This window comes from Artibeus jamaicensis, unplaced genomic scaffold (assembly GCF_021234435.1).
Source record: "Artibeus jamaicensis isolate MK-2021 breed Jamaican fruit bat unplaced genomic scaffold, CSHL_Jam_final scaffold_1283, whole genome shotgun sequence".
NCBI classification, from domain to species: domain Eukaryota; kingdom Metazoa; phylum Chordata; class Mammalia; order Chiroptera; family Phyllostomidae; genus Artibeus; species Artibeus jamaicensis.
In genome coordinates this window covers 20368845-20394265 of record NW_026522028.1, presented here as the reverse complement: position 1 = coordinate 20394265, position 25421 = coordinate 20368845, and the positions used below count along the sequence as shown (strand labels likewise).

General features: G+C 43.6%; 1 protein-coding gene across 2 annotated transcripts in view; it reads left to right on the top strand.

The window, feature by feature from the left end:
* EGFL6 (EGF like domain multiple 6) overlaps positions 1 to 25421 on the top strand; it is a 51235-nt gene that overhangs the window by 4099 nt on the left and 21715 nt on the right. For both annotated transcript variants that reach the window (XM_037157492.2, XM_037157491.2), the window contains exons 2-5: positions 12883 to 12995; positions 17711 to 17803; positions 21416 to 21535; positions 24591 to 24710. In XM_037157492.2, coding sequence (XP_037013387.2) covers positions 12883 to 12995; positions 17711 to 17803; positions 21416 to 21535; positions 24591 to 24710 — 446 coding nt within the window. The remainder of the gene's footprint in view (positions 1 to 12882; positions 12996 to 17710; positions 17804 to 21415; positions 21536 to 24590; positions 24711 to 25421) is intronic.

The window sequence follows — 25421 nt, the reverse complement described above, 5'->3', positions numbered from 1 at the left end:
GTATTGACAGGGCTCATTCCTTCTGGGGGCTCCAGCAAAGAATGGGTTCCTTGTTTCTTATAGCTTTTAAAGGTTTCCAACAGTCTTTCGGCTTGTAACCACATCACTCCAATCTCCTTCCTTCATCAAATGGCCTTTTCTCTGACTCACAGTCATCTTTCTCCCTTGGAGAAGAACCCTTCTGATTATACCAGGGCCACCCAGCTAAATCCAGGATGATTTCCCCATCTCAAAATCCTTCATGTGACCACATCTGCAAAGTCCCTTGTGCCGTGGAAGGTAACAGTCACAGGTTCCGGAGATTAAGAAGCAGACATCTTTGAAGGGAGAGCATTATTCAACCTTGCACAGGAAGTCTGAGCCATGAGTCTGTTGTTTTAGATTTATGGACTAGATCTTATTTTTAAACGTGATTTTAGTGATTTGTAAATAGGGGTGTGTGTCATTTATTTATTCTTAAAACCAGAATTTGTGGGGATAAAGTCAAAACTAAAGAACAGAGTATTTCTAGGAAATAGTGACCATGAAATGTCCAATTACAACATAGAAATTATGTCTGAGCAACCTTATTTCAGTTGTTTCTCTGGCTTGGAAGGTATTCAAGTCCTATTTATATGTGATTTATGTGTATAAACCAAGGTTATGTAAACATAAATTGAGAATAAGTATATTATCTCGTCTTCATAAATCAGATCAGCATTCAACAAATATTATTGAGACCCTACTATGGGTCAACACTTTTTACTGTGATTTCAATGAATTCTCTCATCAATCCCCAGAAATAGGTATTGTGTCTATTTGCCAGTCAATGGAAGGAAAAACTTGAAATTAAATGATTTCCCCAAACTGCATTTGGCTTGGTCTTCTGCCCTAAGAACAGGGACCTTCCACTATAGGCACACCTCTTCTTATTGTTTCACTTTATTGCACTTTGAAGGTATTGCATTTTCATTGCCAAGAGCAAGACTTCCACCAGCAATAAGATTGTGGGTTGCTGAAGGGTCAGATGATGGTTGGCATATTTTAGCAATAAGGTATTTTTTAATTACGGTGTGTACATTGCTTTTTTAGACATAATGCTATCACACACTTAATAGGCTACAGTATAGTATAAACATAACCTATATGCACTGGGAAACCAAAAACTTCACATTATTCTCTTTATCATGATATTCACTTCATTATGGTGGTCTGGGATTGAACTCACAATATCTCTGAGGTGAGCCTGTATTCCAAATGTATTTGGCCCCAAAATGAACATGTGAAAGCTGACATTTTTTTCAAAGTGCTTTCACACACATTATCATCAGTGCTTCTCTTACCTTGCCTCTGCCCAGCACAGTCAAGGGAGAGTGGAGACTAAGTGGGAATTGCTGATGTTCTACCCTCCCAACACCACCTTCCTGTAAGTGTACATTCTCTCAAAAGCAGACTCAGACCAAGATTTTGGGTGTGAATGGCTTATTTGGGACGCAGCTCCACCCCAGGGAGTTCTAATAGGGAAGCTGGGAAGTGGGACTGAGGAGGGAAAGAAGTGTTATAAAAACAAGTTACCACCCTGGCCAGATGTCTTGGTTGCTTAAAACATTGTCCTATACACCAAAAGATTAGATCCCTAGTCAGGGTGCATATGGGAGGCAACTGATCATTATTTCTCTCTCTCTCTCTCTCTCTCTCTCTCTCTCTCTCTCTCTCATCAATAAAAACATATCCTTGGGTGAGAATTTAAATAAAGTTACCAGTGTCGTTTAATCCTGTTGAGGAAATCAAGGAGACAGGAAGATAATGAGCCTCAGAATGTGAGTGCACCTAATGCAAGATGGAAGAGAAGGCAAGTATTCCAGTGCTTAGTTCCTAGTAAGGATTGCATGGGAATAAATGAATGGCTGGGTGAACTGATACATATCTGCAAGAGGAATGTAAATGGAAGGCTTTGGCCCCAAATAGAGAGAGAATTGGCCAGCATCTGAGGTCATGAGCCCAGTGGCTTCCAAGTGGTCAAGAAGGCAGGCTGGAACCAGGCCGTGAGGAGCCCCATATGTCAATCCAAGGAGTTTGGACTTAGTTCTGAGAGCAATAGAGAGCAAAGCAGGGCACTGCAGGCTCTGTATTCTTTGAAGATCATGACCCATTCATGCTCATCATACAACTGCACAGAATTATCATTAAGGTGATGAATCATAGTTTAGTTTAATTGCTGGCATTTTTCTTCCTTAATGTACATAATAATAGTGTGCCTATAATCCATGGCATCTCAGATTTGATGAATACGAATGCAAATTAAAAAATCAAAGTACCACCCTGGCCAGGTAGCTCAGTTGGTTAGAGGCTCGTCCCCTGATACACCAAGGTTAAGGGTTCCATCCTTGGTCAGGGCACATACAAGAAGCAACCAATGAATGCAGACATAAGTGGAACAAAAAATCGATGTTTTATTCTCTCTCTCTTCTCCTTTCTTTCTCTCCCTTCCCCCCTCTTATCAATGCATAATTTTTTTTTTTTAATCAAGATACCGTAGCTACAAATATCCTTACAAAGATCATCACCTTGCTCTTCAAGTATTCTCTTTGCTTGGTTTCTGGGCACCGTATATGTTAGTTGTCTATTGCTATTTAACAAAACACCCTGACACTTAGTGGCTTAAAACGATATGTATTACCTCACACAGTTTCTGGGAGGCAGGAATTCAGGAGCATTTTAGCTGCATCGGGCTAGGGGTTTGCACTAGGCTCCCTTCCAGTTGTTGCCTGGACTCTAGCGGGAGAATCTGCTTTGAAAAGGATGCATTCACATAGCTGTGGACAAAAGGCCTCAGGTCCTCATCCACAGGGCTGTTTGAGTGTCCTCATGACATGTCAGATGACTTCCCTCATAGCAATGCCTCCTGTGTTCTAATCTCAGCAATTACCCTCCATCATTCCCGCTGTGTTCTTTTCGTCAGAAGCCAGGCACTGAGTACAGTCGCACATAAGGGGAAGGGAACTAAGTTTTATTTTTGTGGGCATATTTTAAAACCAACACACCACACATGCTGGGTTTCCTCCTCCCACACTGGCTCCTGCTTCCCAACCTCTTCTCCCAGCCTCCATTTGCAGAGATCAGTCTCTGACCCTGTTTTCTCCTGTATCTGTACCCTCTCCGGTCCTAGTGCTTTCAATACATCTATATGCAGATTGTGCAAACCAGGAATCTCATGCCCCAGGCTCTCACTGAGCTTAGGGACATCTAAAACTGCATTCTTGATCAGCTTTCTGACCCCGCTGGCCCTCACCTCACCCCTTCTCCCTACCCCAGAACAAACTGATTCAAGCCAGAAACCTGGGCATCATTCCTGACAACTTGCTCTTCCTCCCCGCTTATATTCAGCATGGCGCTAAGTCCTAACTACAGCCCAAAGTGTTGCTCTTAAATTTTAAATCAGATCATGTCAGCCTGTTCCTTAAAACCTTTCAGTGACTTCCCATTAGATTAAGTATAAAATCTGCTCTATTTAATATGGTGTGAAAGGGCCTGCTTGATCTAGCCTTTTCCTACTTCTCGAACTCCATTTTATGTCTTCCCCCCCACGTTCACTATGAGTGGATGAATGTGATGGAGAATAAATGTAGCAGTCTTGATAACATTGGTTTTTTTGGACTACCTTCCCTTCCTTGTCTCAATACCCCACTCCCCTATCAGTCTTCCCTTCCTTTCATCAATAGACCACTTGCATTCAAATTCTCGCCCCGTGGTCTGCTTCTGGGGGAGCCCAAACTAACACTTTCCTCTTCCCCAATTTCCACCTAACTCCTGATCTTGGAAGTTAAATGAGAGAAATAAAGGAAGCGATGGAAAGTTCCAAGTTTTGTTTTACCACTCATGGCATGGGGAATTTGAAGATGTCTCAGTACACACTGCAGACCAGAGAGCTTGATAGGCTATATGTTCGGGAAGGTGAGATGCATTGGAGTACCCCTGGGCCTGTTGCATTTGGACTGTGTATCTTGAACATGGATGGGAACCCAGAGTTAATCTTAACTCATTAGGTACAATGCACTTCCCATACTGGGACCTAAGAACAAAAGAAAACAAAAATCAAAAACAACCCCCAAACCCCATCATGGTTGAACTTTGTTAGCCCTATTTAGAAAAAAATCATTTTATTTGCTTGGCAATATTTAAATAGATTTAGACATCAGTAAAAGAAGTTTTAGCTTTCAATTTGTCTTGGAGAGTATCATGAAGTTTCCTGGAATCATAAGCATACAGAAAATTCTGGCACAGTATACTTTTGCAGACAATAAGGAATCCCAAGAAGAAATACTATACTACTTACACAATCCCTGGAATGTTTTAAAATTAACTTCAGCTGTGGAGACAGCGATTTTCTGATTAATTTGATCAATGTAGACAGCAAGCTGGACAGTGCATTAGAAGAAATCTAGCCATTCAGCATCTAGCTGAGACTCCCACAGCCCAGGGCCTCCTCTCTGCAGAGACTTGCTCACCTACGGTTAATACGTCCCTGCCCTAGGTCCAGGTTCCTTAGGCCTTCTCTGTACCAAACATTGTTTAAGAAGAGGGATCAGAAACAGAGAGAGTAAGAGAAGTTGGCCAGCCAAGCCAGACCTCCCAAGGTGGTAGATGGCAGAGGATGTTGGCAGGATAATTTCCCTTTAAGGTCAGGAGTTCTTTAGGTTCACAAACTCCTTTTAATTGATGATTCCAGGTTTATCAGGTTCCATGGAGTTGGGTCAATCCAGCCAAATACATAAAAGCTCCGTATATTCAGACATCTGTTAAATTCCAATGTTAACCATGTTTTCTTAATAATCCCAGAATGCACTGCTCCAATGTTATATGAAGTCTGTCTGGAAAAAGTTAATAATATAATGAGAGTTAATATAATGAGAATGGTTTGTGTGACCTGGCAGTCAAAGAGAATGAACTGTAATGTGCATGCGTGAACAATGATGGCTTCACTGTACTAGTTAGTGAGGGTGGTAGATGCCATTGAGTGAGCACGTGCACTGTGTGGCTGTCGCATTCAAAATGACTGAGTGAGTAGAGCAAGAAATCTGCATCCAATTTTGAGTTCAGCTTGAATGTTCCTCTGTGGAAACTATTTGGATGATTCAGAAGGTTTTGGGGGATGATGTAATGAGTGAAGCGCAAATGAAAGTGTGGCGCAAATGCTTCAAAGATGGTCAAGAATACGTGGAAAGTGATCCCCTTTCTGGAAGGCCTGCAACAAGCAGAACACCTGAGAATGTTGAATGTGTACAGGCCACAATCAACACAGATCAACAACTAACAGCACAAGAACTAGAGGCTGATCTGGGGATTCCAAAAACTACCCTGTCCAAGATTTTTGATGCAGGGTCTTGGCATGAAATTTGAGAACTATGTGAGGTCCCAAGGTGCCTATTTTGAAGGGGACTGAGATGTCATTGCCCTATGTACCATGTTTCTTGTATCTTCTTCAATAAATAAAAAGAAATGGTTCTTCAAATACTACCGTGCTGATCATGGTAGGCAAACTTGCGCATCAAATCATCTGAAAATCACAGTGTTTGAACATGGTTAGTTTCCTTCTTTGCCTGCCTCTAAGTCCAAGGCATGTTTCAAAGAGGACTGTGTGCCTTCACACAAGGCCAGGCTCCATCCATCTTGTGAGGCACCATCTTCTTCCAGGTCCACAGAGTCCTCTTTAGTCAATGGGTTGATGGAAAGGATCTCTTGGGAGGCATTGTAAGCTGGCTTGCAGGTGCTCTACTCACATTTCATTGGCCCAAACCAGTCATGTGACCCCAACTAACTGGCAGGCTGCCTGGGAAGCACAGTGTAGCTTTGTGCCCAAGAGCACGTAACCTTCTTTTCCATGACTGTTAAATTGCAACAACATATGACATTAAAGGTATCTGGCCATTTTTAACTTTAAAACATGACAGTTTCACATAGTTTAACCTAATAGTTTATGGCCCTGATCCAGAATACTCACAACCAGATATTAAAGTAAAATAATTATTGAATCAGTGTTGGGAAAGTTTATGAGTGGGCATGGTCTTGGAGCAAAGGCAGAAGAGGCTGCTGGGAGAATAATTTGATTCATTTGCTAACGTTAAATTGGAATGGCATGTGGGAACTCTGTAGAAACTAAAAGTCAAAGCTTTTTTTTAGCACTTTTTAAAGAGATTTTATAAGATAGTCTGCCCTGCTATTGTCAATATCATGCTTGCCTATGCTGCATTCCTTTCTTCCCGTCAATAATATTGTTTCAATTTAAACAAAAACATTTCACAATTAATTTTCTTTTTATTCATAATTTGAAATAGCTGCACATATGCATTAAAAAAACTGGCAAGCACAGAATGCAGAGCTGGATTCTTGGTGTAATAAATCAGTTTCCTCTGGCATCTATAAATCAGCAAGTAATTATTAGCAATTCTGTCCAGTGGGGAATTCCCTCCTTTAAACTATTTTTCCATTTTCGCAACCGAATGTAGAACCTGGTGACCTGATGATCAAACCAGTAAAATCCCATCAGTAGCTGCTCCTTTGAAGCTCTCTCTCCAGACTAGGTGGATGCATGGATGGCACACCCATTAATGAAAAGGTTGCTCATTTATGGACTCACATGGTTCTCTGATGGCTTTTCCTTCAATGTTGTTCCAGGCTGCTTGGTCGTCTTTTGAAAATATGCGCAGAGTATGTTGCTGCATCTACAGAGCAGCTGGAGGCCCAAAAAACCCTGGAGGCTGATTTGTCTAGTTGCCCAAACATCAGAATCCATTGTATAGTTCCTAATCATGAGTTGATTCTTAACTATAGTTTTCATGTTTTAAACAAATGAGACTAAGACTGGATTCAAGGACAATTTTCTGATTTCTTCCATCCTAAGATGCCTTTGTGACTAGGCAAGGAATTTCTTACAGTGGGTGAGAAATCTTGCTTTATTATCAAGTTTTTGATGGCCCAAATGTTACTCATTAACATTTTGGACGGTTTTACAAGTGATACTTTGTACCATGTCAGAAATGATGACTTGGGAGAAATTAATACACCTCAGATTTCTCAGTTTCACCTTTTCACCTATAGGCATGCATGTGGAAGCAATAAAACTCGAGAAAGAGAATGGCTCTGGAGAGTTGTGGTAATGTACAAACAGTGGATAAATTTCATCTTCTGGTAACTTTCTCCTGTTAGTTATCCTCGGGCAGTTTCTGCATAATCAACAATCGCTGACATTGCCTGATACATATGAAATGGCTTTGGCCACCTGCGCTCTTTTAAAAGTTTCTAATTAGACTTTTTGAAAAATATCGTATTTCAACAAATTTCATTTTGTTTTCATGTGATTTCACGTGTAACAGTTTTAGTAATCTTATTAGAGCTTATCAAGTTCATCATAGTTCTACGGAGGCTGGTTTTTGTTTTGTCAAATCTTCGAAATTCCCAACTGCTTTAAATCCCTCCATAACTCTCCGAAGCTCTCAGGATGGACAAAATGTTTCACATGGATTCAGGTCTTTTTTCCTGCTAATCTCCATGCTCCTTTTTTATTCTACTAGTCTCTCTGCTCCCCTTCCCACTCCCCTAGTCCAAAGACACACTACTTTCTTTTATTTATTTATTTTAATTTATTTTATTTTTTTTTAAATTTTATTTAGTTATTTTTCAAGTACAGTTTTTTGTCTATTTTTCCCATCCCAGCCTCCCCTGCCCCTTGCTCCCCACCTCCCTCCCATTTCCTCCCCCCCCTTAGTTCTCGTCCCTGTGTCCTTCCTATTTCTATGCTCATGCTTGAATTGATAGGCCACCAATTCATGTTCTTAGAGCCTGCATTCTTGATACAAGCTGTTCTCTCTGCCTGGAACACCTTCCACACTAAACAGACTCCTCCCTTGCACCTGGATAAGCTCCACCCATCACCAGAATTTATATCAGGCCCAATTTCCTCCAGAAAACCCCTTGATGCAGGCATTCCAGGGCTCCAGGGACCTAAGAGTCTGGGCCACTGTAGGTTCTTGGCTTCGAGAAAGAAAAGAATTCAAAGATAAGCCAGCACAGAGTTTCAAGTGAAGGAGAGTTTACTAGTGAAACTGAGACAGAGAGTGGCTACTCCACAGACAGAGCATCCCCTCCCTAGTGAGATTTACTATTTTTATTGCCACTCATTTAATCAAGGTGTAGGGTATTCAATAAGGGGGAGGAGGAATATTCAGGATCTGTCCATGAAAGGGGTGGAGATTTCTGGCAAGAGTCCTGGGGGCCACGTTGTGTCCTCATATAGGCTTTCTGCTTCCAATCACAGTGGCTCTGGTGTGTCATTTAGCATGGTAATATATTACAATGAGATCACAAGGCTAGGGGGTCACCATAAGGTGAAAATAGTTTCCAAGTTGGGTTGAGTTGGTCCCTGCCACTCCTAACCATAAATCCATTGCAGGTTTGTCTTACTATCTCCTTGATAATCCTTGTAGCCCTTGTTGATTACAGCCATTTCGCCACATACCCCAACTCATGCTCACCTACCACCTCAACCTAACAGCTCTGTAATATTCCCCTAGCTCCTGCGAAGTGACTGCTTTGGCAGGATTCATCATGGTGGGGTGTAATTAATCCACTTACTTGCCCATCTTCATCCCTACACTACAAATTCTTTGCAGAAAGGGGCTGTTCTCATATACCTCTTGGTTCGCAGTACCTAGTACAGTACCCAATACATGTGCCCTAGTACATGTAATTACCTAATAAATTTTGGGTGTCTAAATGGCTGCATGGATGGATGAATAGTGTAGAGCAGGAAAAATAATTTTCCAGGTACCGTTGTAGGTTCTTGGCTGAGACCCCCCCCCAATAGATTAAGAGGGGGGAGCCAAACAGAAGTTTAATAACATGGATACCTCCTGTGTGCATGGGGGAGACCCAGGGAAACAGTAATTCCCTGAAATGGCCCAAGCCACCACCTTAAATATCATATATACCCTTTAAAGGCAAAAGAAGTTGTTGTGGGTGGGGGGAGGGGGTAAGGCCAGTTAGGGAGGTTGTTAGGCAAAGCACAGTAAACAAGGGTAAGGTGTTATGCAAATTTAAGTCTGGCTTCTCCATGGATACAGTTTCTAGAGATTGAATTGTATATTACCCTTCTCTTCCTGGCACAGAGAGGGGGACACCCTTACAAATGGAGATTTCCCTTGTGAATTTCTCTTATAGAAGGGTAACATACTGGGTTTTTCTGGTTTCTTTTGTGTCTCTGTGGGAAGAGGCATATTTTGGGCTCCTCAATAGTTTGGTGAAGTGTATTCCCCTCTGACTTCTAATACTAGTGACAAGACAACAGTCTTTCTTGCCCCTAGATTCTTCATGTGTAAAATCATATGTTAGCACCAGATGCTACCTAAGGTCACTTTCCTTAATATGAAATTCTATGACAATCTCCCCTTATACCTTACAGTGAAAATTGACTCCTACTTACATTCAAAAAGGAAAGTGGCAGCCATGTGACCTCCAACAGCTGGGAGTATAATTGACCATTGACCTGACCAAGGGCAGGGCCCCAACTACTCTGCTCTTAGAAATCCATGATCACTTTTCCTGGAAGCTGAGCGTGTCAGCGATACTGAGGCGGGGCCTTTAGTGGGAAACACGGCTCTTGTCTGATGGCCGATATTGGCTCATGGATGCCCCTACAGCTTTGCCGAACCTTCATAGACTCCACAGCAGCCACAGATGCTTCCACCCAACCCTCTTTTCCTCTGTCCCTTCATCCAGGGTCAGACTCCATGGTGGTCCAGTGGCTCTCCCAACCTTCCTTAGCACTGTGCCCATTTTCTCTCACAGGCATTTCCCCTAATAAAATCCTTGCGTATTTAATTCTGTCTTGCCTTCTGCTTCTCAGAAGGCTCAGACAAAAGCAGAACCCTGCTTCAAACTGAGATGTAGTTAACTGATTATGAGTCAATGGCAATTTTCAACTTTACGTCTTACTCAACACAAATAATATTAGTTCTACTACTAGTACTACTAAGAGAAATCGATTAGAGAGCATTTACTGTGTTAGTCATTGCTCCAAGCTCTCACATAGAAAAATGAAGTTACTTACTGAAAGTCACAGGTTAATATATAGCAGAGCCAGGATTCAAATTCGGAAAAGAAACCACAGTCCTAACCAGCACATTTTATAGCCTCTCAACATCAGAGCTGATCCTGCTCACTCTAGAACACTCCGCATTTTGCTTACCTGACACCATACTAACCAAGTGCTCCTGTTACCTTTCGGAGCGTCTTCTGGGAGTCTTGCTGCACCTTTTTGTCCTGAGCCCACTTCTCACACACTAGGTTCCTTGAGGCTCTGCCTGAAGTCTCCTTCTCTTCTCATACTATGTTGGTTCCCATAGAGTCAGTAACCAGCTATCTGCAGATGACTCCCAAATCTCACCCTGCTTCCGGGACTTCTGGCCCAGGTATGAACTTCTTACTTAACATTTGCCCTTGGTTGCCTGGCTAATGAGCCCTCAAAATCAACACATCCCACAGAGAACCCATCATCTCCTCTATTCCCTGACATGTCCCTCCATCCATATTGCTCATTCCAGAAATACAGCATTGCCATCTACCCAATAATGCATCCCTCTCTCGCTCCCATCCAATTGGTCAGAATATGATTTCCATGAGGGCAGAGATGCTATGGCCCTCTTGGTTGCTGCTGAACCTCTGGAGACTAACCCAGTGCCTGAAACATTGTAGGTACTCAATACATAAATAAATAATGAATGGCCCTGGCTGGTGTAGCTCAGTGGATTGAGTGTGGGCCTGCGAACCAGACAATCGCGGTTCAATTCCCAGTCAGGGCACATGCCTGGGTTGCAGGCCAGTTCTCTGCAGGCCAGTTCCCAGCAGGGGACACATAAAAGGCAACCATACATTGATGTTTCTCTCCCTCTCTCCTTCCCTTCCCCTCTAAAGATAAATAAGTAAAAATGAATGAATGAATGAGTGAGTGAGAGACTAATCTATTAAATAATGAATGAATAGAGACTGTAACCCATCTGTTCACGGTATACTGTGAACCTAAGTGAGCAAAGATCAGATCATTTTCATCACTCCATGTGCCTGGAACAGTGTCTGGAATATAGCAAGTGCTCAGGAAGTGTTTCACTGTAATGCAGTGGTACTTAATGGGGGACTGTTTGTCCTTCAGGAGACATGTGGCAATGTCTAAAGACATTTTTGACTGACACTACCAGAGGGGGAGGTGCTACTGGTGTCTATGGGTAAAGACCAGTGATGCTGCTAAGCATCCCACAATGCCCAGGGCAGCCTCCAACAACAAAGATGTATCTGGCTCAAAATGTTGATCATGTAGAGGTTGTAGAGATTGAAAAACCTCATTTAGGGGCTTAGCAAATTATATATCTATATCTCCCCCAAATTAATTCTTTTAGAGGATGAAAAAATAGTCCCTTCAAGAGAAAAATCAAGAATAAAATCATCCTTGAATTTGGTGTTCTCAGTTAATAAAACGCCCCAGACCATACCTTTGCACCTCTTCACTGAATAACCAAGTTGATGGGAGGCAGACCACGAGGGAAAGCGACAAGGTTGTCTAACTTCCCGACCTTGACTCAGATGTTATTAACTTGCATAAAAGTCAATCCTGTAGCAGAAAGCACGTGGTAAAATGTGAATTCCTTGTCTGTTACACAGCCCCAGAAACATTTTACAGTTTATTTAATATGCATGTGGAAACAACCCCAGCCCTCCATAAAATATACAGCTCAAATCTTTCCTTCCAGAACCTGGTAGCGACCCCGTCCCACACTAGGCCAGTAAGGAAACATGGAGGGAGCTTCATCTATGGCCCAGGTCACTTAGGGGCACTTGGTGGCAGGGCTCACTTGATCAGGGGTCAGCAAACTACAGCCTGCAGGCCAAGGCTGGGTGGGCATCTGTTTTCATGTGGTCCGTGAGCTAAGAATGCTTTCTTTCTTTATACATGGCTAAAGCTAACTCCAAAGAATACTATTACATGACACATGAAAAGTATATTAAGTTCAAATTTCAGTGTCCATAAATAAGCTTTGATTGAACACAGCCACTTCACCTGTTTGTGATTACTTGCAGCTAGTTTTGCAATTGGACAGGGATGGAATAACCCACAAAGCATAAACTATTTACCATCTGACCCTGTATGGAAAATGTTGGCCCACCCCTGCTGCACGGTTAAAGGCGTTGGCAAATTGTGTTTCCAGGAGGCGGAGAGAAAGGTGAAGGCGCCCGGCCTGTCATTCCCAATACCACTCTGCAGGGGAGTGGCTTCTTTGCCCCTGGGCTGGAGTTTCCTCATCTGTGACATGGGAGGGGGCTTGGCTGAGGGGTCTCTAGAGCCCTTCCTGGCCTCACACTACTATAGCATGTGGACCTTCCAGTTTGTTCAATGGTTCCCAGGTGGCCAATGGGGTAAAAGTTCAGTGGTCTTGTTTGGGACAGAGCCGCAAGGCCAGGGAGTCACATTACCACACTGAGCACTGAAACAGATGCAGACCTGAGTGGCCATGGTGTCTTTGTGAGCAGACTTGAAAATTGGCATTCTCTGAGCTTCAGGAACATAAACTTTTGGCCACTTTTGTGTGCCCTCGTTTCATAGACTATGTAATCCAATTCTTTTAACCCTGGGGAAGAAGGAAATGGATGACCCCAGTTATTGGGGAAAGTCAGCAAAGGATGGTAGCACAGAGTAGCCACCACAAATTCAGGCTGTCAAAACGGAATTTAGCACTCACATCGGGTTTATTGAAATTAACCAGGCAACTGACAACTCTGCTGCTCATCGAGTAGCAGGGAAGTTGTCTGCTGCCCTTTCTGTTTTCTTAGCACTAACACATGGCTCTTTGTCTGCAGTCCAAGGGATCACGGCTGGTCGGCACCGGCACTCCAGCCTGGGGTCTGTCGCTATGGAACCAAGCTGGCCTGCTGCTATGGCTGGAGAAGGAGCAGCAAGGGACTCTGTGAAGGTAACTTTGTATAAACTCAGGCCACCCTGTGCTCGACTAACAGGACATGGTCTTTAGGTTTTTATCAGTGACACCATAAGCTGTGGGTTCCCCAACAGAGGGACATGGGTAACTACCAACACCCAAGTTCTGCATTCCTGCGACATCTCTTCCCATCCAAAATGTGAGTCATATCATCACCCTACACAGGATTTGTTTTCAGAGACCTGCCTGGTCACTTATTTCTGCTGCTATCTTAGTGAGCATGGTTGCGTCATTTGTTACTATTTTTAAAATATTTTATTTATTTATTTATTTTTAGAGAGAGGAGAAGGAAGGGAGAAAGACAGGGAGAGAGATATCAGTGTGTGAGAAGAACATCAATCAGTTGCCTTGCATATGCACCCTGACTGGGGACCAAACCCACAACCCAGACTTATGCCATGACTGAGAATCAAACCAGCGACCTTTTACTTTGCAGGATGATGCCCAACCAACTGAACCACACCTGGATCCCTAGGTGGCATTTGCCCAAACCTCACTGTTTTATCTGTTAAATGGACAGTTATACCACTGCATCTCCCATACACTTCAGGTGTTGGTGTAGATTACCTTAGAGTATACACTGTAAATCAAAAAAGTTTAGCCATTTTTAAGAATGACAGCGTTGCTTTCTTCTTGCTGGTCTGTCCCAGCCCCAGCCTGCTGCTCTCTCTCGGGTTCAAAAAATTTCCGGCTAGGTGAGGACAGAACTTGATCATATCCAAAATCCATGACAATTTGGGAGACACCGACGTCACTCCTACATGCAAAAACTGCCACCATCCCAGTTTCCTTGTGATGGGACAAGAGTGTGAAGACACTTGAAAAATCTCTGAAGATCATCATTGCTTACCTAGATTGAGAAAGTTAGACATCCCCCTAGGACTTTGTCAGGGAGAAGGGTGGGTCCCCACACTGACAGTATCATGATCAAGGCCATTGCCTTTAGAACCGGAATGATGTGCGTGGCTAGCCTGGGGCGCGGTGCATGAGCTCCCTGAGGCTCCGTTTCCTCCTCTGCAACAGGAAGGGAGTAATACCTGCTTCAGGGGGTAAGGAGTGTGTGCACTGAAGAGCGTGGCCATTCCCTGGCTCTCATAGAAAATACCTCATAAGGGACCCTTGATTCAGAAAGCACCCATAAGTCTCCTTACAAACTTCTGTCTGTTAGAGCAGCAGGTGTTGGGAGAATTAAGTGTTGATTTATTCTTTTTTCTAGACACAACATAACACACTTTTATTTGAAGTCAGTCAGGTGGAAAGGGGCAAAAACCACATGAGTCCCATGATTTGGAATCTCTTTGACAGTCACACGACCCTCAGCACCTGCTGCCATAAAAACTTGCATGTCTCCGGTGAATAAATGAGGGTGAGCTTTGGCTTTCTGGAAGGGCTATTCTGTAACTAGATCAGAGCAGTTTGGCTACGTGACACATGGCCAGTCACATTTCCGATGCTTTTGTGGACGATGCAATGCTATAGGCATGAACGAATTTAAAGCAAGCTGTTAAAAGAGCAAGTACAGAGGGTTCAAGAAAAATGTTCACTATGCAAGTCTGCCAGGCTGAGCAGGTTGTCAGGATCTCCACTGTCCCAGTCCAACGTTCAGGTTAATGCCATTGCCATGATTTTTATATCTAAAAACTATATTGTATTTTTTATCCAATTTGCACGGTCCTTCTTGATAGCAAATTCACATGTTCCTTGAAGCACCAAATCACAGGGTGGTTAGTCCCTGATCACCATGTCTCTCATTGCTAAGCCAGAATGTGGGCTGTGTGGTAATGGGACAAGAACACAGAATCAGACCCCAGCCTGCGGAGTCCCAGTTCACGTATGTCTTCGCCTCCATCTGTCTATTCACACTTTATTCCGCACAAGGGCCCGCCTCAGTGCCAGAGCTTTCTACATCTTGGCCAAAATCTGTTTCCCGGGCCAGGTCTGCTCAGCTCCACATCATTAACCTTCAAATAGATGTCACTCAGCCAGATGTTGTCCACGAACAAATCACTAATGAAAGCTACAGATGGTGGAGTTTGGGGGAGGATTGAACAGCAAAGCTTTACTTTCCCCAAAGCCCTCTTGAATCTCAGACCATTTTTAGACATAAATGGAATTTTGCTGTGGATTGGCTGGCTATCCAAATCACGGGTCCAAAATTTCTGCAAATTGAAGTATCTTTCTGGAGCTTTGACCTTATAGCAGCAAGAGTAATATTTCCATTGCTTCTGGGTTCTATTTGGCAGTTAGCCTGAGCTTTCCAATTTGGACCACATTGTGAGTAACTTTCCAGGGAAAAGTCAGAGGTCTTTAGGGCTTAAACAAGTAAAAGATTTATTTTTGTAGCATGTAAAGTTAAACCTGCACCCCCAAGTACATATCCACAACAAAACGAACACTGGGAATCAAATTCTATCTCTTTTGTCTCCAAAAGTGGAAGTTTTTTGTTGGAAAGTATTCCCCCCCCCCATCTTCCAGCTTAGGATTTATTCAGAGCCATAAAATGTCTCCTTGTTAAAAGTTCTACGCTTCGTTTATTACTATTACTTTATATACTATTCTGAACTATTTGGGTATCCAACATGCTCACAACACTGTTAAATGCAGCAGGAGAACCAAAAATGAATGCATAAGTCCCTGTTCTGAAGGCACTCAGAATCAGGTAGTAGATAGAAGCCAGATATACGTCTAATTATTTGATAAGATGAAGACTGCTCAATTTCACGGGGGAAGCCCACCAAAGTTTTGTGGTGCTCTCAAAGTTGAACAGAAGTTTGCATGTGGCTAGAGAAATCTGTGAAAGATTCTGGAAGGAAGGGTCATGCAAGGTAGTCCTTGAAGGACCAAGAGGATGTTAACCATTGGAGGGTTGGGGACGGATGCCCCAGGCAGGGGGACAAGAGATAGGAAGAAGCAGAAAGCAAGGGGTAGGCAAGCAATCTAGCTTGAGTACAGTGTTGCCTATATGTAGGGAACAGAGTAAGCTAAGGCTGCAAAAGGGGATGGAAGGCAGATTGTGATTATGGTACCCATCCCTTATTCAAGAGACAGTAAAGATTATTTAATGACTTTTGTGCAAGGCATGGTATGACCATAGCTGTGCTTTTGGAACATCGCTCTAGTTTCATGTCTGATAGCAGACTTCCCAGAATCAGAGCCCTTAAAGGGGATTCTTGTACAAATATTCTATGGAGGGATGATCTCAGGAGAAACCTGTAAAGAAGCGAGGGGACAGATGAAGAAGCTGGTCAAAGATGTGGTTCCAGGAGAAGTCCAGCTTCAGCCTGATCCCGCAGGAGCTGTGGGATGTTCATTGTATCAGAGTTTGTCCTGTCCAGGAGCTAAACTGTTAGACCCCTGTGTCAAGCACTAGTCACGGGCAGTGGCGGGAGAAAAGAGTGGGGTTTGAGGAGTGTAGTGTGTTGTAACCTCCTAGATATCTATGGGCAAAATGATTCCAATCAGGTAAATGTTTGCTCAGTTAATGAATTCGTGGTAAGAACGGGGATAAAATGTTGTACCTGACTGCTTTGAGAACAAGACAAAATAAAGATGTCTGAAATTTTGATTCCAGGTAACTGGGAGATGACAGATGACATTGAGAAAAACTAGGGTCTGGGATCAAAGGGGAAGGTGCTGGGGTCTTCCAGAACAGGCTTGCTTAGACACGACCCTACTGTGAGCCTGGGACTCCATGGCCGGAGAAGTCAGCAACATTCCAGGGCAACTGCTGAGTCTTTCTTTTATACCATGGCTGTTTCCTGGTCTCCTACTAGAACCCCAAATCACTGAGGGCCCTTGATTCTCTACACGCCCCCTCCATTCATTATTTTTTCTCTCTCTCTCCTTTTCTTTGGGTTTTCTCATTTTCCTATTTTTCTGTCTACTACTTTTCTCCCCGTCTTTGCCTATAAACTGGACTGAACCTTTCCATCCTTGTTGACTTTTTATCCTGCCTCTAACTCCATGAGTTACGGATTCTCTCCTAGTGTTTTTCTACCACCTCACTCAGCAAATATTTTCTGAGTGCCTCCTTCAGAGATATGGATACAGAACTGAAAAAAAAAAAGAAAAATTCTGCCTTTATCATGCTGCTATCATCATCATCACAATCATCGTCATCATCATTGTCATCATGCTTTTTATTCCCATCTTCAGGGCTAGAACTTCCCATCTTCCCCGCCCCCAATCTGTGGGTTGTTCTTTTTAGCGATCATGCAGAACATTAAAAGAACTTTAATCATTCAGAAGGCAAGTAGGAGAGAAAATACAGAAGAGAAATAAGAGGCAAGCGACAAAAAGAAGGGAAGGGACCTTGGCACTTGCCCCATGAGTCCCTTCCAGCTGACCCATTATACTTCTTTCATTAAATCTTTGTGTCTACATGCAAGACTAGCTGGCTATGGTCTGGGAGGCTCTATCTTTCTTTGAATGCCACTGGAGGTGTGGCGGTGCTAAGCACAGTTAAAATGAACTTGCACTCATTGAGGTGGAGGGATGATGGGTGGGGGTGATCTAGTTCACAAGCAAAATACTTTCCAGTCTGTTAATGGCAAAAACAGACCAGAGAGTCCTTTAAATATCCCCATGGATTTCTCTGCCATACGGAAGGCGGTTGAGTTTGATATGCGTGCTTTTCACTGCACTAACTATTCCTGTTTTTTTTATCTTCAAAACACCTTTTCTTTCCACAGCTACATGTGAACCTGGCTGCAAGTTTGGTGACTGTGTGGGACCAAACAAATGTAGATGCTTCCCAGGATACACCGGGAAGACCTGCAGTCAAGGTCAGTCGAACAAAACAGGGTTGTAGTGCAAATGTCCCCCAGACTTTTCACAAGCACTCCTGCCATCACAGCGGGGTTTGGGACATAATACAGTGCTCAGGACATCACAGGTTTTAACTCCAATCTTCAAATGAAAGCATTTTCAGAACCAGAATTTGCAGTCTGTCTCTTCTCCCAGAAAAATGTTAAAGTCATTCTCATGCTTTTGTCAGGATGCCAGATAAAAGGCCTTTCTTTTTCTCTAGCCAAATCATTTTATTGTGTTTTCAAGCTATTGAAGTGCTACATATGTTTTAAAGGATTTCATTTGTTTGTTTTTAGATAGAGGGGAAGAGAGGGAGAAAGAGAAGGAGAAAAACATCAATGCGTGGTTGCCTCTCACACGCCTACCACTGGGGACCCGGCCCACAACCCAGGCATGCGTCCTGACTGGGAATCAAATCACAACCCTTTGGTTCTCAGGTTGCCACTCAATCTACTCAGCCACACCAGCTGGGGCTGAAGGGTTTATTTTAATATTGAGACCAGCAGTTCTCAATCTGGATAATATTGCGCCCCGGGAAGAATTGCCAGATAACATACAGATCCCCAGTAAGATTTAAATTTTAGATGAATAAGAAATAAGTTTATAGCATACATTTGTTCCATCCAAATATTGAATGGGATATATGCATATACGTATACTAAAAAAGTGTTAATCATTTATCTGACATTGAAATTGAACTGGACATCCGGTATTTGTATTTGCTAAATCTGGGCAACTTGCTCCATGGCACATCTGAACATGTTTGAAGTAGTCACTGCCAGCATCTGGTGGGTGGAGACCGGGGATGTGGATAAGCATCCTACGGTGCACTGCACAGCCCTCCAGCAAAGAATAATCTGACCCAAATGTCAACAATCCTGAGGCTGAGGAACCCTAGCATGAAGAAACCTGCAGTAATTCAGAAAGTGTCCCCAGTTCCCTAATGCCGTTGAACAAAGAGCAGCAGATCAAGTTCAGCTGAAGTTCAGAGTAAGGCTGCCAGTGTTCTGGAAGGGAGAATGAAGTTCCAGAACAGGGCCGGCATCCGCTCCACTCAGCTGTGCCCAGGCCTAGCTGCCAAGCCCGGAGCATAGCTGTATACATTGAAATAGCCTTTCTTTGAGCTGTAGCCCTGCAGCTTCAGAGAGGCATCTCTGTCTCCCGTATGTGCTACCACCAACATAAAGGCCAGAGCCCTAAGATGCTTCCTAGAACTGCACCCAGCTGCTCGAGAGCTGCATCAAGAATCACGTGCATAAGTAATAATTCAGCTGTAGCCTTCTCTAGGGGCTCCCCACCGGGAAACCTCATTTTCCATATGTCTTGGATTCTGTACCAAGATGCCTTCTAAGAGATTTGGAATACAGGAGATATTTTTCATGCTGGTTTTCAAGTCTCGGTAAAATATTAGGATTGAGAGAGTTGTCCAGTTGGCTCAGGTTTGGGACTGACTGTCTTCCCCCCACAGCCTCCCAAGTCCTGGGACAGCCTGATCAAAGTCTATGTATCTCCATTAATGGCAACAGGCCTGGCCCTCCACTGATGTCTTTCCCAAAAGTGCTTCTTCCAAGAGACAAGGGCATCACCTCTGAGTTAGGGCCAAGGGATGGGTATTCCTGGATTTCCCATTATGTCCAAACAGCATTCTTCAACTCCCCCTTTTGAAGCAATGAGGGTCCATGTGGGAGATGGTAGGGTACAGGGAACAGGCAATGGATAAGGGGCTTTCAAATGTCCAGCTAGGACATTGGAAAATCCCCACATACGGTTCCTTTCTGAGGCGAAAGCAGCTACTTCCTTATTTCCCACAATGCACTTTGCCTGCTGCCATGTGCAATGCACTTTGCCTGCTGCCATGTGGAATTTCTGTCCCACAAGAAACGTGGTTGTTTTCTCCTTTCTATATCTCCCTTGAGGGGGTTAAGACACGAGGCACCCACATGACAGCATTTCCAAACACAAGCTGCTCTACCCTTGATCACTTTCTACATTTTGTTTTCCTTCTGTACCATTTTTATTATAATAAAAGCTATTTATTGTTAATGTTCAAGCTTTTTTATTTTTTTTAAAGATTTTATTTATTTATCTTTAGAGGGGAAGGGAAGGAGAGAGGGAGAGAAATATCAATGTACGATTGCCTCTCATGTGTCCCCTGCTGGGAACTGGCCTGCAGGGAACTGGCCTGCAACCCAGACCTGTGCCCTGACTGGGAATCGAACCACCATTGCTTGGTTTGCAGGGCCACGCTCAATCCACCGAGCTACACCAGCCAGGGCATCAAACTTTTTTTGTGCCCTCAGTGCTCACTGAAAAGCACTGAGAAGAAAGTCCCCTGCAGTCTAAGCACCTGGAGATAACCATTATTAGTTTATGAAGCACAGCCTCCTGGGCCTTTTATTTGTCCTCACATGAAGATATGCTTATTGATTTTCGAGGGGAATGGAGGGAGAGAGAGAGGGAGAGAAACATTGATGTGAGAAACATCCATCAGTTGCCTCTCATACACACCCCAACCGGACACCAAACCCTCAACCTAGGCCTGTGCCCTGACTGAGAATTGAACCCACAACCTTTCAGTTCACAGGATGACACTCCAATCAACAGAGCCACACCTTCCAGGGCCCAGGCCTTTTTTCCTATGCACTTTTATTTTCTATTTTTTACACAGTTGGCATCAATCTGTACAGGTGATTTGACAATGTTCTGTTCTCATGTAACAATATCCTCTGAACATCTTTACATTCCATATTGTATTAAGACCTGACTACCACTAGCTGCTAGTGCAGGGCCTCCCAAAACATCAGCAACTGAAAGGGGCTCTGCTGTGGGCATCTGTCATAGGCTGCCTGGGACAGCAGGAAAGGCAGTATTATCTAACATGTATATTTCTAACTTTTCATTCAAGGAGTGTATGCATGGAATCGTGCATGCACCAAAAATGTACAGCTCAATGGATTTTCAAAAGTGCCCATGTACCTGGTGTTCAGATCAAGAAACAGAAACTTAATAGACTACCCAAAGACCCCTCCCACCCCCGCCCAGTCACTTGTCCCCCCACAGAAGGAACCACATCTTGACCTTTCACACAATAGATTAGTTATGCCTGCTTTTTAATGTATGCATTGTGTTTAGCTTCTCCCACTCAAGATCATGTTCGTGAACTTCATCCACTTGCTTGTAGTTGTAGTTTGTTCAGCCTCATTGCTGTATAGTGTTCCATCACATGAGTATACAAGTCAGCATCCATCTCTCCGTTGGGAGTTTTTGGGTGAGCAATATCCATGTTTCTGTTGAGTAGACACATGGGAGAGGAACTGCTAGGTCATGGGTATGTCTCTTCTCTAGATTTAGCAGATTCCACTACACAGTTTTCCCAAGTGGTTGTACCTACTACATTCCCTCTAACACTTACCATTGTTCCCTTTGTTCTACATCCTCACCAACCCTTTAATGAGTTTGGAGAAGGGGTCAGTCAGTGTCCTGTATCTCCAAACCCATGGATGGGGTCCAGGGAAGCCAGCCCAGTTCCCCGTGTGGATGTTTCCCGATTCAGGTAACCTTTCCTGTGTTCTAACTGCCCCCTGCAGATGTGAACGAGTGTGGAGAGAAGCCCCGGCCATGCCAACACAGATGTGTGAACACACATGGAAGCTACAAGTGCTTTTGCCTCAGTGGCCACATGCTCATGCCAGATGCCACATGTGCCAGTAAGTGTCGACAGCCAGGCTGCTGTCAGTCACCCTTTGAAGCTTGACTTTTGCCCTTTGATGCCTGGGGGCGGGGGGAGTTGACTTCAATGATTAAAAAAAAAAACCTAGCATCTCCCCAGGCTAAAACATCTTTGAACACTTTTAATTTTATTTTTTAAAAGATTTTATTTATTTACTTTTAGAGAGGGGAAGGGAGGGAGAAAGAGAGGGAGAGGAACATCAATGTGTGGTTGCCTCTTATGTGCCCCTCACTGGGGACCTTGCCTGTAACCCAGACATGGGCCCTGACTGGGAATTGAACTGGTGACTCTTTGGTTCACAGGTCAGCATTCAATCCACCGAGCCACAGCAGCCAGGGCTCTTTGAGCACTTTTTAAAAACATTGTGGGAAAATACATATAAAATGGAATTCACCATGTTAACCACTTTAAAGTATACAGTTCAGTGGCATTTTATACATTCACAATGTTGTGTAATTATCACCAGTAATTCCAGAACATCTTCTTCACCCTAAAAGGAAACCATCCTCATTAGCAGTCACCCCCTGTCCCATTCCTCTGGAAGCTATGCATCTGCTTTCTATCTCTATGAACGTGGCTATTCTGGACACTTGTTTATTTTTTAGTTTTTTTAGTTTTTCGATAAAAAGACTAGAAGAAGAAAAACTGAATTCTATATCTCTCTATACGCAGGGATGTATTAGGTTTCTTCACCAAAATAAGTGTGTAGACTAAAAGAAGCATACTGTGTTTAGGAAGGTGGTAAATTTAAATTCCATCTTGGGATATCAATCCCACCAACTGCCTTTCTCACGCCCTTTACCCCAGGCTCAAAGATTTGTGACTCTTGTTGCAAACATGCTCTGAATCACATTCCTGAAAAGAAAAGCCCTTCTGTGATAAAGAGAAACCCATGTCCTGTGGGAGGGTGAGAGTCTATATCCATTCATTTATTGAGAAGGAAGGCTTTTCAGGTTTGATGTTGCAGCTAAAAGGTAAACCCATCCTCCCTGCCTACCTCCCCTGCTCCCTCCCCTTTCTCCATCTCCCTTTCCACTGCCCATTGGCCCCCAACAAGCCAGGAGCCTGTGCCTCCTACCAGCGTCCTATGGTTGCAGAATCTCATGGACTCCCCAGCCCATCCCGGGCTTTGCTGCCATTGTAAAATCTTGGCTAATGCACGGCTTTCTGCTCCTCTGGCTCATCTCTGTGCTGTCCCTCCCTGGAAAAGCGCCCCGACACTACCTGTCATCTAGACTCTTCCTTAGCAGGCAAGCTGAAGAAATAAAGCAGGCATTCAAAACAGGCTTTAAAAAAATCCTTGCCATTGTAAATTCAACAGAAACCCACAAGAGACAAATACATAGCAAAATGAATTCTTATAGGGCGAACACCCATGTAACTACTACCAAATAGAACTTTGCCAGAACCCCGCACCCCCACCTCCATGGGAACTTCCAACCAGGCTTTTATAGTAACCACTTAACATATTTGAGATGATATATCCTAAGGGCTGTTTCTAAAACATTCCATGCAGCCCAGTGAATGCCAAAAAAGATATCTTTCTCCAAATGCAAAGATAGAATTAGGTGATTTTAAGGATTAATTTTAAAAGAAGACACCTAAAGAGAAGGAAGGCTAAAGTAGAAATATTACCACTGGTAAGTGTTTGTTCCATTACCTTGGCCTGTGTATCTAGCTGTGTATACTCTTTGTCTATTTCTGTATATGTAAGGGCTGTCTAGGCTTCCCTGTTTATAGCTCACAGTGTCCAGGTAGCCCTGGACCGCTCTCTTGGATGCTGATTTTATTTTACCTGACCTGCTGCAGTGTCTTTGGTTCAACTGGATGATTGGCATGTCATGGATGGGGTGGATGAACAGAGTGTATTCACCATGCTCCCTGTTGTAGAAGCATATGATCCACACACACTGAACTCCTACTGAGGAAAGGCATTTTTGTGAGATAATGAGTGACAGGAACATCCAGCTGAATCATCTCATTTTCGGGGGGGGGGGTAGAGGGAGGCAGGCAGTTCCCACAACAGCTCAGCAAGGACTCAGTCTGTGCCATCCTTTAGGTATTGATTTCATGCTCATGCTTGTTGTCTCAGAGTCACAATATGGCTGCCACCACTCCGGACAGCACACATACTTTTATGGTAGGCAAAACAAAGAGGAAAGGAATGATGCCAAAGGGAGAACACCTCTTTCATGACTGTCCCTTTTATCATGCAGCAGTGTCTTTTCCAGATGTCCCACTCCCTCCAGCGGACTTATCTGTATATTTCTTTGGCCACCACAGTCCCATGGGCACTATTTGTTGCTGCAAGAGATACTGGGAAAAATACAAATATATGGATTTTCGGCCTCAATGATGGCAATAGCAAGAGAAACAGGGGTCTGGAATGGCTTTCTGGCAGCCAATCAGTTGTATCTGCCACATGTTTTAAAACTGGCACCTAAATGTCTGTCTTGTGACTCGAATGACTCTCATTGAGGTTAAACATGCATGGAGACATCTTGAGACTGGATTCTTTTACCCTGATTACTCAGATGGATCACCAGCATCAGAAGCTGCATTTCAACTCTATAGCCAGGTGATGCAAGGAGTGATTAGAGCTCATGCCAGAGGAGAGACAGCTTCAGCGTGGTAACTGAGGGGTGCATGCCCTACCTAAAGACAGTCACGCTCAATACACTGGCCAACAAAACTGACTGCAGAGCCCCGAGTAGTGTGGCTCAGTGTGTTTGGCATCATCCCACCAGTTTGATTCCCAGTCAGGGCACGTGCCTTGGTTGCAAGCCAGGTCCCCATTTGGGGGTATGTGAGAGGCAACCAATTGGTTTCTCTCATGTATTGATGTTTCTCTCTCTCTCTGTCCCTCCCTTCTCCTCTCTCTCTAAAAATAAAGAAATAAAATTTTTTTAAAAATTACCATGGAGCCACCAAGGCACCACCTGGCCCAGATTCCATTTGGCTCACAAACTGTGGAGCTCACCCTGCAATTCCATTCCACACGTTCCATTTAACACCCTCGCCTACCTCTGCAGACTCCAGGACGTGCGCCATGACACACTGCCAGTACCGCTGTGAAGACACGGACGAAGGGCCGCGGTGCCTATGTCCGTCCTCGGGACTCCACCTGGCCCCAGATGGCAGAGTCTGCATCGGTAAGAGCAGCAGGTGTCGCCTCCACGTCCTGTCCTCTTCCCTTCGCTGCTCCCTTTACTTATCTCCTCCTTTTTCATTGATCACAATCTGCATGGTGACTAGACCTCTTAAGCTTCTAAAAGTACAGATTTATGTCTGTTTCTGAGACAGCATTGTTACCCACGAATGCTCTAGACATACTTTAGAATGCTGGGAAGAATACTTACTTCTCTATTATTTGGGGGTTGCCTAATGCCATACTGGAAAAAGAAGCACAATAATTTTATTTTAGTATTTTTACCCTGCCCATGTTACTTCAGCCACCAAATTGTATATTGTCATAGCACTGTACTTAATTATATTGCACCAAGTATGCACAATATTTAGAGCAAGAAGCACATAGCATGAATAAGCAATGTCAAACCCAATCAGACCATTGAAAGAGTTCTTAATCTTTTTATTTAAATAAGGAAACAGCAGTATGATTTCATATTCTTACTTCCTTACCACAGTAGAAATATTTTTTGCTTAAGGTGCTGGATGGTTATTCATCCTAACTATACGTAATGTGATAAACTGTGTTTAGGAAGCTCAACCAAATGGGTACTAAACCAGTTAAATACTTTTTTAAAAAAATCATGTAAATTAAAAACTTGTCTCTGCTCTTTGAGCATAATCAAAGATTGAATTAGAAGCACAGATGCAGCAGTCTAGAGTGACACATGATTTCT